The 13,746-nt window shown below is 48.3% G+C and overlaps 1 protein-coding gene across 1 annotated transcript in view; it reads right to left on the reverse strand.

Annotated features, from left to right (window-relative positions):
- Positions 1 to 12,953, reverse strand: part of ST6GALNAC5 (ST6 N-acetylgalactosaminide alpha-2,6-sialyltransferase 5) — a 727,364-nt gene extending 714,411 nt beyond the window's left edge. The window contains exons 1-2 of the mRNA XM_085602041.1: positions 12,761 to 12,953; positions 5,690 to 5,911 (exon numbers count right to left, since the gene is read on the reverse strand). Coding sequence (XP_085458167.1) covers positions 5,690 to 5,911; positions 12,761 to 12,778 — 240 coding nt within the window. The 5' untranslated portion in view covers positions 12,779 to 12,953. The remainder of the gene's footprint in view (positions 1 to 5,689; positions 5,912 to 12,760) is intronic.
- Positions 12,954 to 13,746: the final 793 nt, after the last annotated feature.

The following is a 13,746-nucleotide window of genomic DNA, read 5'->3' on the forward strand; positions in this document are numbered from 1 at the left end:
CATCGGATCAAGCTGTTGCATTTTCATACCAGAAAATTCGCCATCTGTATATAAAGCTATAACCCGCCTTCATAAGATTGTAAGCCAGATACACCAGAATCCAGGCACTTGGACTTGGTCCGGGTGGTTTTGGAGCGTGTTATCAGCCTGGGGATGGAGAGTTCTATCCTTCCTAGGTATTGGCCTTCTCATACTATTCAGTTGCTGTCTATGCCTGCAATGTGGACCAGCGATTTGTGGTCTGTGTGCCACATCGTGTATTCCACATCAAGATTTTCGTTCAAAATCCCGGAAGAAGAAAGAAGAACAAATGATGCTATATGAACAGATCAATGGATTGATGAAGATTGATATCTCTTGACGGGCAAGTAGGGGACAAGGAGGGAATGTGGAAATATGGATTTTTCTGGTCAGTTATGTCCCCTATCTTGGACCCCAACGGTTCTATGTGCATGTTACAAGTACATGTATGATCCCTCCAGTTCCAGTTATGAAGACGCAAATACATGTGCGTCCACCGTCAACATGTCCTCTTTCAGATCCGCCATGAATGGGCCGGATATTCCATTCCTAAGTACAAAAGGCCACCGCCTTTATATGGTTCACTTATGCCATTCTTTACAGTCCAGGCAAATAGGCCCTGATTCTGTCATCAAGCTTTTCTTGCTTTCTGCCTCTGAAGCTCCAGTCTGAGCCTGCATCTGTGACCATGAACTTTGTCTCATTCCCTGCGCGGCTCACGAAGCCTGACATCAGCCTGTTGCCTGCCAAGAAACTGTATTTCACCTTCGAAATTATCTGCTCCGTTCCCTGCCCAATGCATTCCTGTCTAGTAGTTTCAGTAAACATTCCTCCAGCTACCGAGCAAAGGCCCGGCTTCTCTGTCTTTATGCAAGTAATTCATAGCCCTGTTACTATGGAAGATTCCTGCCCTCGCATCTAGTGTAGACACTTAGACGCTTGTACACGCACTAACAGTCAGTATAGTCAGTATAGAATAAGATTCTACTCTAAGAGACCTCTCTTCTGGATAACATAGTTCTTTAAACATAGGATGTTAGATATGATTTGGGATTAGGTTGACTTGACCCTCCAGACTTCTGTCGCCACATGTAGAGCTAAATGTCAAGTCCCCTTCACCCCCTAGTTGCACGTCAATCACACGTCATACTGCTGCGCGCGCATCTCTGCCAAGTATTTCTGCTGACATTGCGAAATTATTTCATAGGTCCACCCATATGTGACATCACAACCAATGACGTTTCTTTGTTACTCCCAATTACGCCTCTTTCAGCTACGCATGTGAAATGTTATCTTTGCTATCAATTGTTACGCCTCTTGCAATTGCTTCACTGTAATGCCTATTGTATAAAAGTAATTAATTATCAATAATGTATGTACTTCACTTCCTGAACCTCTGTGGTGATGGAACTTGGAGGCCACGATTTCGAAATCGTCCATTGGAATAAAGCCCATTCCGAACCTCTAATACCACGGATTCTGCCTCTTATTTACTGAGCTATTTTTATTATGTTCTGTATCAAATTAAGTCCCGGTAATTAAATTATTTACCACACATGGCATATAGCTATACTCAGTGAGAGAGTTGAGGGAATATGATCAAAAAATGTACTGAAAAAACTAAAGGTTAAAGTGATGTTATACTTAGGTATGGTAATAAAATTTTACTTTATGCTAAAAGAAAACATCTGGAATTCTCTGGGAAAAAAACCCAGGTAAAGTGAAGTTACTGTTAGGTAAGATAGGATGATGTTATCTTATGCTTAAAAAACTTATTGAAATTCACTTACAAAAAGCTAAGGGCCAGATTTATTATTTGGCACTCGGGCTGTCCTCCGCCAGGGTGACGGAGTAAATGACTGTTGCTCGGATGGAAGTGCCTACTACCAAATTTTGAAATGTGCGTCGTATCAGCAGAAATATATAGGAGCACTGACAGAAACCGCCATAAAGTCGGTTCCTACTAGTGCATTGTAACTTTGCCAAACGGCTCCATCAAAAACGACAGATCCATACGGAAAACTTACAATTTGTTTTCTTTTCAAAAAGAAGATCCCAAGGCAGGATTTTTTTTTTTTTTTACAATGCACCCCTTGCCATGGGAGTTTCCTCCCATGGAGAGGGGGGCATTGAGCACTTTTTAGTGCCCCTTATCGCTAGGTTTTTCCTGGCAGTGATGGTCATTGAAAAACAGATGTATGTCTGCCCATCTAAATTTGGTGAGCAGACATATAGCCAAATTTCTGACGGCCCTTACTCTGTCAGGCAATCAGAGAAGTTTGAGCAAGGCAGAGATGGAGTAATCACCACTGCCGTCAAACTATAGTCTACCTGCATTTAAATCAGGCGGGCTGACGATAGCCTTGGCGGGGGGGAAAGTCCATTGCCGTTGCGACAGAGACCCCTCTCCGCCACGAATGAAATTGGGCCCTAACTTTAAAGTAATGTTATAGTTGGGTCTTGTGATAGTATAAAAACTGTTGTTTTAAAATAAAAACAATCACGAAAATTCACTGGTTATAGTTTACTGACTGTAACTTGCGTCCGCGCTATGCAGTGCTTATGCCCTCACAATTACACCACTCATGACATGTTCTATAACATCATTGATGACATTGCTGATGATACCTCAAATAAGCAGCAAATTAAACCCTTGATTTTTTCATGGAATTTCTAGGTTTTTTTTAATGTAAAGTTAGATATTATTACCATACTTAACCATAATTTTACCGTAACCTTTGTTTTCTCAGTGAATACACACACACACACATAAACACATATATACATTTATGCTAATCTAATATATATACACACATATATATGTGTAGTAAGAGTGGTATGTAAAGTAAGCATAGACCAGATAAAATATTGTAAAATAAAAGTACATATAACACATAGCATAACATAAATCTTAATAAACATGATCATATATAACAAACAAAAAAATAACATGACAAGAATTGAGTCAATTTAAACACGTAGCCTCATAGAATTGAGAAGAAATGCTTCCAGGGCTGTGGCAGCCCCCTTAAACCTAACTGTGATGGGCTTAAAGCTCAGCCTTTTACAATTCAAATGTAAACGCCCACTGGCTTACACACACATTTAATATACAATATAACGTATGATAATCGAGGGTGCAACACAAGCCCCTACAATACAGCCTCTGCAGGCAGGGGGTCCCAACCACTCAGAGTCCCCCAACCCTTTAAGGGGGCCCCATTCATCCCAAGGTCAATGAATATCTGTGACATGTGGGAGACTAAGGGGTCCCTCATTATATTTTGCAATGGGGGGTCACATTGTGTAATCCCTCTGGCCATAAGGTGAGTTCTACATTATTTGTGTATGAAAACAACAGAAACCAGTGTCTTTGGAACCATCCATAACATAGGGTGAGAAGGAGAATGTCCTTTGTGTGAAGACACAGGCACGCTCACGCTGAATTCATTTACTGCTTTAGAGTGCACTAAACGGCATATCTAGGGCGTGCATGAATCACAACAAAGCAGCAACACAAGGAGCACCCCAGCGTCTGCGACAAAGGATGTATGCCCTCTGTGAAAGTCGTTGACATAGACACGGAACGGTGTGATGTGTGCAGGTGGCAGGGAGGTGTTAAACACTATCAGGTGTAGATAGTGCCAGGAATTGAAAAAAATCATTCCAGACTTCTATAAATTGGGAGTCAAAGAAGAGCAGCAGAAAATGGGTGGAGTCACGAGGGGCAGTCTTGAAAATCCGGAGTCTGACAGTCAGTTTACACATTTTAACTCTGCTGCAAAAATATTGGCAACAAGGGCAAATGTAACAGTGAGGGCCCGATTACAATAGCCGCGCCCCCGCACTGCCAAGAGTCGCCGTCGCCCACCTGCCTGAATTTGTCAGCCCCGTGGCAGTGCACTTTAAAAGGCTCATTGTGAGCCTGAAATAGCACTGACGCTGGACCACCAATGCACGTTCCTGCACAGGAAGAAATGCACCATGTTGTGCATTTTTTCCTGTACAGGAACTGGGGGTTCAGAAATACAGTGGGCACAACATTTGCCACCCTGCATGCACCTCAGTGCACAGGGGCACCTTTATTTCCTCACCACCAGCCTTTTCATGGAGGAAGAACCTCCATTACAGCGCTGGCAATGTTGTAATATGCTTGGCGGTGCCGCAGGGCACCACCAAGCATATTGTGGCCCTCAGACCGCTGTGGGGCTGCCAGGGAACAGTGGTTCCCTGGCAGCTGCGGCACTGCAATGGCAGTCTGAACACCAAAGCCATAATATGGTGCTGGACCGCTGATGCGGCGGTGGCTGGACTGCTACCACCATGCCCCTGCGAATCTGGCAGTCCTCAGACCACCAGACTCATAATTAGTGCCTACCTCTCTTCTGGCTTACTTAATTGGCCAGTTGGTCAGATACAGGATGGACTTTAAAATATCTTACAGCTTTAAGGCACCTGTTGCAGAAATATTTGGTGCGCCGGAAATATTCATGGGATATAATAATGGTGAGATAACTCTGATGGTTAATGCACTTGCTGAGGAGATCTGTGTCTTGCCTAAACACAGTTTTGACTCATCGTAAGGTAGCATAGAGGGTTACTGTGCATGCTGCAAGGCAGAATGTGTAACATTCAGATTACAGACTGGCATCAACGAGCTGCATGCAAACTGAAAAGCACGGGTTTTGTACCTTATGTTTTTTTTATCTCTCGCTTTCTTAATTTTAAAGTTGCTAAAACGGAGTTCTATGGATAGTATTGAAGGATTATCAGTACAGTCAACCCCAATCGGTGTGTTATGTCTTAAATACTGATTTTGTTTCCCCCCAGACTAAGCGCTCTAAACATAACGCCTACTAGTATGGATGATATGTGACTCCCCCACCTTGTAACCCTCCTTGTCTTATGCAATATTTCCTGCACAGTGATTTGCATACTTGTGTGAGTCATTCTCTCTGTCTGATAATGCCTGGATGATGTAAAGCGCCCTGACACCCTACATTGGGATAAGTAGAGCTAAACGAAAATTAAATAATGAAAGTAATTCATAAGTACTCTTGAAACCGGTATCAGCGTAATTACTCCTACATACAGATGCAGATGACGTTCTTACAGTGCATGCACATCTCTTACATATAGGGGAGAGCAACCTTAAAATATTCGCTCCAAATCATATTGTCTCAAGCATTTGTGAATTTAACAACAAGCTGAGTGCCCATTTCCCTCCATTGCATACCATCTAGTGCCTGGATTACGGGTATAGGTGCTAATTAGCGCACCTGGTAAAGCTAACAGGGTATCGCTGGGTACCTTAAATATCAGGTGCGATAAATAGCACCTGTTACAAGTTTATGGGGAATAACATGCAGATTTTGTTTTTTAGCCTCCAAAATACGCATGATACGGTAAATACCGCGTGCTTTCCCCCTGTTACACTTGTCAGGATCTACCGTAATCACAGATCAATACACATAAACGTATGCACATTACTGTAATCAGCCTGCATTGAAACGTCAGCGAGGAGACAATCCCAATAAAATCACGGACAAGGGAATGCACCAAGATCATTCACTTTCATTCCCTCACGGCAGCCTTCAGAGGTCAGTCCCCAGCCATGCTCCATCCGTGCCTCTCCACCCCTCCCAGGTTCAGGTCGCCCGGGTCTTACCTTGCGGTGGTCGCTGACGCTGACATAGCCCTGCAGGACCTGTGAAGCCGGGGCTTGGCTGCTGCCTGGGAGCCGGAGCAGGGCGTCCCCGCCGCCGTCTGAGCTTCCCCCCGCCTGCTGCAGCCTCAGCCCCTTGGGCAGCCTAACGCCGACGCCTCCGTACATGATCAACAGGCTCGTGCCCACCATGCTGAGAGCCAGGAACACGGCCAGCCCCTGGCGCTGTGGAGAGAGGAGCAGGCGGTGAGACACGTGGGGTCCGGGGAGTGATAAGTGCGCTTCGGCGCGGCCCCTCCATGCGGGTGGTTGTCAGTCATAGAGCAGACTGGCCCTCAGAGCTGACCCTCCGAGCAGACTGACCCTCAGAGCTGGCTGACCCTCCGAGCAGACTGACCATCAGAGCTGGCTGACCCTCCGAGCAGACTGACCCTCAGAGCTGGCTGACCCTCCGAGCAGACTGACCCACAGAGCTGGCTGACCCTCCGAGCAGACTGACCCTCAGAGCTGGCTGACCCTCCGAGCAGACTGACCCTCAGAGCTGGCTGACCCTCCGAGCAGACTGACCCACAGAGCTGGCTGACCCTCCGAGCAGACTGACCCTCAGAGCTGGCTGACCCTCCGAGCAGACTGACCCACAGAGCTGGCTGACCCTCCGAGCAGACTGACCCTCAGAGCTGGCTGACCCTCCGAGCAGACTGACCCTCAGAGCTGGCTGACCCTCCGAGCAGACTGACCCTCAGAGCTGGCTGACCCTCCGAGCAGACTGACCCTCAGAGCAGACTGACCCTCAGAGCTGGCTGACCCTCCGAGCAGACTGACCCTCAGAGCAGACTGGCCCTCAGAGCTGGCTGACCCTCCGAGCAGACTGACCCTCAGAGCTGGCTGACCCTCCGAGCAGACTGACCCTCAGAGCTGGCTGACCCTCCGAGCAGACTGACCCTCAGAGCTGGCTGTTCCTACAAGCTTACTATCCTTCAAAGCTAACCGCTCCAACAAGCTGGCTGCCCCTACAAGCAGGCTGCACTCCAACACCCAGCCCCCCCCCCCCCCCCGCCCCCCGCTGACTGTCCCTCTGAGCTCTTACTATCATTCAAAACTAATTGTTCCATCAAGCTGAGTGTCTCTGCTAGCAGACTGTCCCCCTAAATAACTCCCTCTCCCACCCCCCGACTGAATGTCCCTCAGTCTGGCTGCCCCAGACCCTAAGAACGTACTACCAGTCAGAGCTGTCTTTCCAAGATGACGGCACCTGCTGGTAGACTGTCCCTGTGAGCTGACTGTACATTTTAGCTGCTTGTTCCTCCGATTTGACTTTCCCTCACTGCCCCTAAAATCAGACTGTCACTCGAGCTGTCTCTATTTTCGAGCTAACTGCCCCTAGCGTATGGCTGCTCCTCAGAAATGACCAGACATGCCCCTCACAGTTATATGTTCCTCAGAGCTGTCGTCCTCTCGCAGTTGACTGTCCCTCCGTGGTGACGGTATTTCTAACCTAATTGTCCCTCGCCGGTGTTTAGTTCCAAGAGTTGATTGTCCCTCCCTGCTGATTATCAGTCGGAGCGACAGCCCCTCTCAACAGTGTTCCCTTTCGAACTGTCTAATCCCAGATTTGACCACTCCTCGGAGATGTCCCATTCACCAAATCTGACTGCTTCGAGCTGGCCGGACTTTCTTGCTAACTGTCGCTCGCTCATGACTGCTTCTCAGAAATGACTGTCCCCCACAGTGCCTCAGAGCTGACCGACTCTTGAAGTTGTCTGCCCTCGGACCTTATAATACCCCCTGACCCTCCGAGGTGACGGCCCTCGTAATCTGACTGTCCGTCGCAGCTGATACCATTTCCAGAGCCGACTGTCCCTCCCAGCTGATTATCACTCAACCGTGACTGTGCCTCAGAGCACTCTTTCGTTACGAACTGACTAATCCCCAGACCTAATTACCCCCTAAAGCATGTCCCATCCTCAGAGCTGTCCTGTCATCCGAACTGATCGTCCCTGCGTCCGGACTAAAACCTTTTAAGCACCCCCCACCCCCTAAAAAAACTAGATGTCTCTCCAAACTGACTGCTCCTCCGAGATGACATTTCCCCGGATAAAGTCAATCCCCAGGTTCGCCTGTCCTTCGTCAGGGGCGAAGCTTCAGTGGGTGCAGCAGGTGCAGTGGCACCGGGCTGCAGAGACATGGGGGGGACGCACTGAACCTTGTTTATTGCTGTACTACACTGTTCAAACAGCTGCAAGGGGTTCGATTTACTTCCATGCACAAGGAGGGCTCATGACACACAGGCTATGCTGCCACTGTTCCTCAGAGTATGTCTCTTTGAGAGCTGTAGCCCTCAACACCACTGTCCTTCAGGACTAACGTGTTCCACAAAAACAACTGTTTCTCAGAATTGACTGAGCCTCGGATCCACTGTTGCGAGGATACAAGTTGCGCGTCTGGAGTCTATCGCCATCACAGCTGACTTGTTTCGTGAAGTTTATCCGTGACAGCTTCCGGTTTCTGAGAGGCGGCCAGCGTACAAGTCTGACTGTCCCTAAGACCTGCTACCCAGATCCTACTGCCCCATAGAGCTGACAGTCGTGTCTTCCTCAGAACTCTAGCTCTCCCCAAGAGCTGTTCCCAAACCCGCCTGCTTCCCAGAGCTGTCATCAAACATAAATCCCGCTTCTCGTGCATGTCTATTTTCCCACAGTGCTGTCTAGTCCTCAAAGCTGTCTCGCCCTCAGAACTCTTTATCCACATACATATGTTTTCCCAGCTGCCTACTGTCCTGAGCTGTCTAATGGTCATTGTTCTGCATTTAGCAGTTAGTCCTCAGCACGGTGTGGCGCTCAGAGACGTGCATTCCCAGAAGTGCCCGTCCCTGAACGCCCTGCCCCCTGGCGAGACGTCGGCAATGATCGGGGGGTTCGACACTTCCCTAATGTTGGAGACAGGCCGGCGCCAGCGCGGGCTCTCTCACGCAGGCAGCACGTTCGGTACCGGTCTGTGGAGAGCCCGTTCACCACATCCCCTCGGAACACACCACCATGGTTACAGCTCCAGGCTCTGAATGACAAGGGCAGTGCCCAACCTAACACACTGCGGCGTGCGACGATTCCACATTGACTCTTAAACCACACACATTTAAAGTTCACTGGGGACTCTGACTTATGTTCTGACTCACCCTACAAATCTTGCCCTTCTACCTCAGTGGAAGGAACTTAAAAGAACCGATGTACCAGCACATTAACAGACTCAACTCCGGAACACTCACCAACTTGAATCTCACAGTTCAGGAACACAACCCGTTGTAAGTGGGCTAAAATTGTGGAATAAGGCAAAAATGAAGGTTCAATGCCCTCCTCAGAGTCACTGCCCCTTCTACACCAAAGAAAGCTCCGCCCCCGCTTTGGGCTAGTTGCAAATGGTTTGTAGTGATTGGCAAGGGGTGGTCTGGTTGTAGATAGAATGTAGTGAGGTAAATACAGCTGGGCAATATTTGAAGTGAGGTTTGGTCAGGCGGAGCATGGGTTGCATATACATATAGTTTGTGTGAACATGTTTTGCGGTGATTGGCGGGAGTTGGGTCCAGCTGGCTGCCTAGGTTTCGTAAGGGAGATTTAAACTGGCGGTACAAAGTGTCCGTGCGAGGGCGTTTTGGCAGGTCATGCAGATTTCTAGTGACATTTGGTGTGCTGCCTGTCACGTGTCTTATAGTGACGTTTGATCTGTTATAATAACTCTTTATTGTTTGGTTTAAAAAACCATTTACAACAACATGCTAAAAATTGAATAATCAAGTTAACTATGATAAAAGTTTTAAAACAATTAATCAATAAGATAAAATTCAATAATCGTAAAAGTCTGGAAATATTCTAATACAATACATCACCCTGGATTTCATGTAGTTTCTGATTTGGATAAATCGTCTTTTAGTTCAAAATCTCTACTCTGGCTAGAATGAAAGTTTGGCTTCAAGAAGTCTTGACGCTTTATGAACAAATTTCGCAAGCCCAATATTTAACTTGGTGTTAACAGGGTTGAGGGCAGCCATTATTGCTTGACGGCAGGAGTGTACACCCAACATAATACATTGTCCTCTCAGCAACTGCCGTCTGGCTTGAAGTAATGCTGGGCATGCACAAACAATAGTGACGTTTGATCTGGTTACAAAGCGACTGCGGTGAGATGTGGTCCTCAGTAACGGGGCTGAAGCGGATGTGCTCTGGTCTAGTGCGATTCGAACTACTTGCATCGTTTTACAAGCGGGGATTCATCTGCCTATATAGTTTTTGTAGTGATGCTTGCTCCGAATTTTCAGACGCAATAGTTAATTTTGTTCTTGCTGCTTCAGTTTTGATGTTTCATCTGGCTCTACGACTGCGAGCTTTGGTTTAGCTGCATGTAGAGAGTACAGGGGTACGATATGTCTGCTTGGGGTTTGTAGTAAGGTTGGGTGTAGTTGCTCGGAGTTTGCAGTGAGGTTGGGCCTGGTTGCTCCGGGTTTGCAGTGAGGTTTGGCCTGGTTGCTCGGGGTTTGCAGTTAGGTTTATCATGGTTGCTCCGGGTTTGTGGTGAGGTTTGGCCTGGTTGCTCGGGGTTTGCAGTGAGGTTTGTCATGGTTGCTCCGGGTTTGTGGTGAGGTTTGGCCTGGTTGGTCGGGGTTTGCAGTGAGGTTTGTCATGGTTGCTCCGGGTTTGTGGTGAGGCTTGGTCTGGCTGCTCGGGGTTTGCAGTGAGGTTTGGTCTGGTTGCTAGGGGTTTGCAGTGAGGTTTGGTCTGGCTGCTCAGGGTTTGCAGTGAGGTTTGGCCTGGTTGCTCGGGTTTTGCAGTGAGGTTTGTCATGGTTGCTCGGGGTTTGTGGTGAGGTTTGGTCTGGCTGCTCGGGGTTTGTAGCAAGGTTGGGCCTGGTACTCATGGTTTGTATCGAGGCTTGGCCTGGTTGCTCGGGGTTTGCAGTGAGGTTTGGCCTGGTTGCTCAGGGTTTGCAGTGAGGTTTGGCCTGGTTGCTCGGGGTTTGCAGTGAGGTTTGTCATGGTTGCTCGGGGTTTGTGGTGAGGTTTGGTCTGGTTGCTCGGGGTTTGCAGTGAGGTTTAGCCTGGTTGCTCGGGGTTTGTAGTGAGGTTTGTCATGGTTGCTCGGGGTTTGTGGTGAGGTTTGGTCTGGTTGCTCGGGGGGTTTGCAGTGAGGTTTGGACTGGTTGCTTGGGGTTTGTGGTGAGGTTTGGTCTGGCTGCTTGGGGTTTGTAGCGAGGTTGGGCCTGGTACTCATGGTTTGTATCGAGGCTTGGCCTGGTTGCTCGGGGTTTGCAGTGAGGTTTGGCGCAGTTGGTCAGGGTTTTCATTGAGGTTTGGCCCGGTTGCTCAGGGTTTGCAGTGAGGTTTGGCCTGGTTGCTCTTGGTTTGCGGTGAGGTTTGTCATGGTTGCTCGGGGTTTGTGGTGAGGTTTGGTCTGGTTGCTCGGGTGTTGTAGTGAGGTTTGGTCTGGCTGTTCGGTGTCTGTAGTGAGGTATTGTCCAGCTGTACATTGACTGTAGTAAGGGTTCCGCTGGACTCAAATTAAGTTTGGTTTCACTGCTCAGGGGGCTGTAGGGATGGTTGGTCTGGCTGTAAATGTTTGAGGGTTTTTCTGGGTGCACTGGGGTTGAAGTGCGGTTACATCTTGCAGTACAGTGGCTGTTGTAAAGTTTGGTCTGGCTGGTAATTATCTGAGGGTTGATCTGGCTGCATTGGGCTTGATCTATGGTTTCAAATGGCGGCACAATGACTGTAGTGAGGTTTAGTCTGGCTAAGTGCTTGACGGTTGATCTAGCTGCAGTTTGGTTTCATATGGCAGCACAGTGGGTGTAGTAAGATTTGGTCTGACTGTGAAGTGTTTCTGGATTGATAAGGCTGCAGCATGATTTCATATGGCAGCACAGTGGCTGTAGTGAGGTTTAGTCTGACTGTTATGTGTTTCTGGATTGATAAGGCTGCAGCGTGGTTTCATATGGCAGTACAGTGGCTGTAGTGAGGTTTAGTCTGACTGTTAAGTGTTTCTGGATTGATAAGGCTGCAGCGTGGTTTCATATGGCAGTACAGTAGCTGTAGTGAGGTTTAGTCTGACTGTTAAGTGTTTCTGGATTGATAAGGCTGCAGCGTGGTTTCATATGGCAGTACAGTAGCTGTAGTGAGGTTTAGTCTGACTGTTAAGTGTTTCTGGATTGATAAGGCTGCAGTGTGGTTTCATACGGCAGCACAGTGGCTGTAGTGAGGTTTAGTCTGACTGTTAAGTGTTTCTGGATTGATAAGGCTGCAGCGTGGTTTCATATGGCAGTACAGTAGCTGTAGTGAGGTTTAGTCTGACTGTTAAGTGTTTCTGGATTGATAAGGCTGCAGTGTGGTTTCATACGGCAGCACAGTGGCTGTAGTGAGGTTTAGTCTGATTGTTAAGGGTGTGTGGTTTGATAGTGCTGCACTGGCTGTAAAGTGTGGATTCATCACTACAGTGACTGTAGAGATGTTTGGTCTGGTTGCCAATGGTTTGTGGTTTGATCTAATTGCACTGAGCATGAAAAGGGGTTTCATCAGCACAATGGCTGTAAGGAGGTTTGGTCAGGCGCTAAGGCTGTGTGGTTTGATGTAGTTGCACTGGCTTTGAAGAGTGGTTTAATCTGTACAGTGACTGCAGTGAGGTTTGGTCTGGCTCTAAGGATTTGTGGTTTGATCTAGTTGCACTGGCTTTGAAGAGTGGTTTCATCTGTACAGTGGCTGCAGTGAGGTTTGGTCTGGCTCTAAGGATTTGTGGCTTGATCTAGTTGCATTGGGTGTGAAGCTCGGTTTGTCCTGGAAGCACAGTGGCTGTAGAGAGGTTTGGACTGGCTTTTAAGATTCCGTGGGTTTATCTGGCTGCGCCAGGTTTGAAGTGTAGTTTCATCAGCACAGTGACTGTAGTGAGGTTTGGGAAGGGTTTTGGTTTAAATCTGACTGGAAGGTTTGAAATGATGAGTGATCTTCCCGGGCAGCTTCTGATTCGGGCTTTTCCATCCCTCCACACGGACCCTTCCTTGCACCCTTGCCCCGATGCTCCCAGACATCACTCCACTTACCACCGGCGGCTTCTTCATGGTGAGCCCTGTGCGGGGCGGCTCAGGCTGTGCTCTCCGGGCACCCCCGCCTCCTCGCGCCTTCCATTGTATGCTGTCCGCCGGTGTGGTGCTCCGGGAGGAGTGAGGCTCCGAGCCCTGGTTCGGAGCTGCTGCTGCTGCTGAGCCGCAGATTGAAGGCAGCGTTCAGCAGCACTCTCTTTAGGCTTCCAGTGATATCCACACACACAGCCGCCTCCCGTCGTCTCTGCTGGGTCCTAAAGCCCGCCCCGCCATCAGCTTCGTGTTTCATAGACACGCTCATCTCCCAAGCTAAGAATGTTTCCAAGAGCCTTTCACCATGCGGGTGTGGGTGCCTTACCTAATGACGAGGGTTTATTACCTATCTTGCCTTTTGTATGGCCAATGTAAAACACAGAATAAATAGCATGCCGTCGAACTCAAATGTCTACATTTCATCTTCTTAATATGAATGATTTTCGCAACTGGGATACCGACTTTATTCCAATGATCCTTTTATTACTTGATTGGATAGGGGCGGTGCTTTTTGACGTTTCATTCAGAGCGAAATGTTTAATAAATTCTAATTCTGTGGTGAACTTGGCATCAAGTATTTGATTTTGTGCATGTTTGGTAATATTTTATTATTCTCACCTGCGCTGTCTCTCGTCATACTTACGGACACAGACTGTGTCCAATTGGGTCTACATTTAAGTGCCGAAATAAACACTTGCTCGCGCAACTCCAGATGTGGCGGAGGAGCAGGCAGAGGGCAGTGGCGCGCGCTGCCTTCTCATAGCTGACAGACACCGTGGGTAGCCTCCATCAGCAGGCAGGTGATGTCTGCCGCAACCTCGGGTCTGCCGGATCATATCCCAGCAGGACTGACTCCCGGCCCCGAGGAGAGACAGCGGACTGCGCCGGTAATTGGGTCTAACCGAGGAGTGACCTGTCAATAGGGCAAGGAGGAGGGAGGCGCGGGAAGGGGT

This window comes from Triturus cristatus, chromosome 4_2, assembly GCF_964204655.1.
Source record: "Triturus cristatus chromosome 4_2, aTriCri1.1, whole genome shotgun sequence".
Taxonomy (NCBI): domain Eukaryota; kingdom Metazoa; phylum Chordata; class Amphibia; order Caudata; family Salamandridae; genus Triturus; species Triturus cristatus.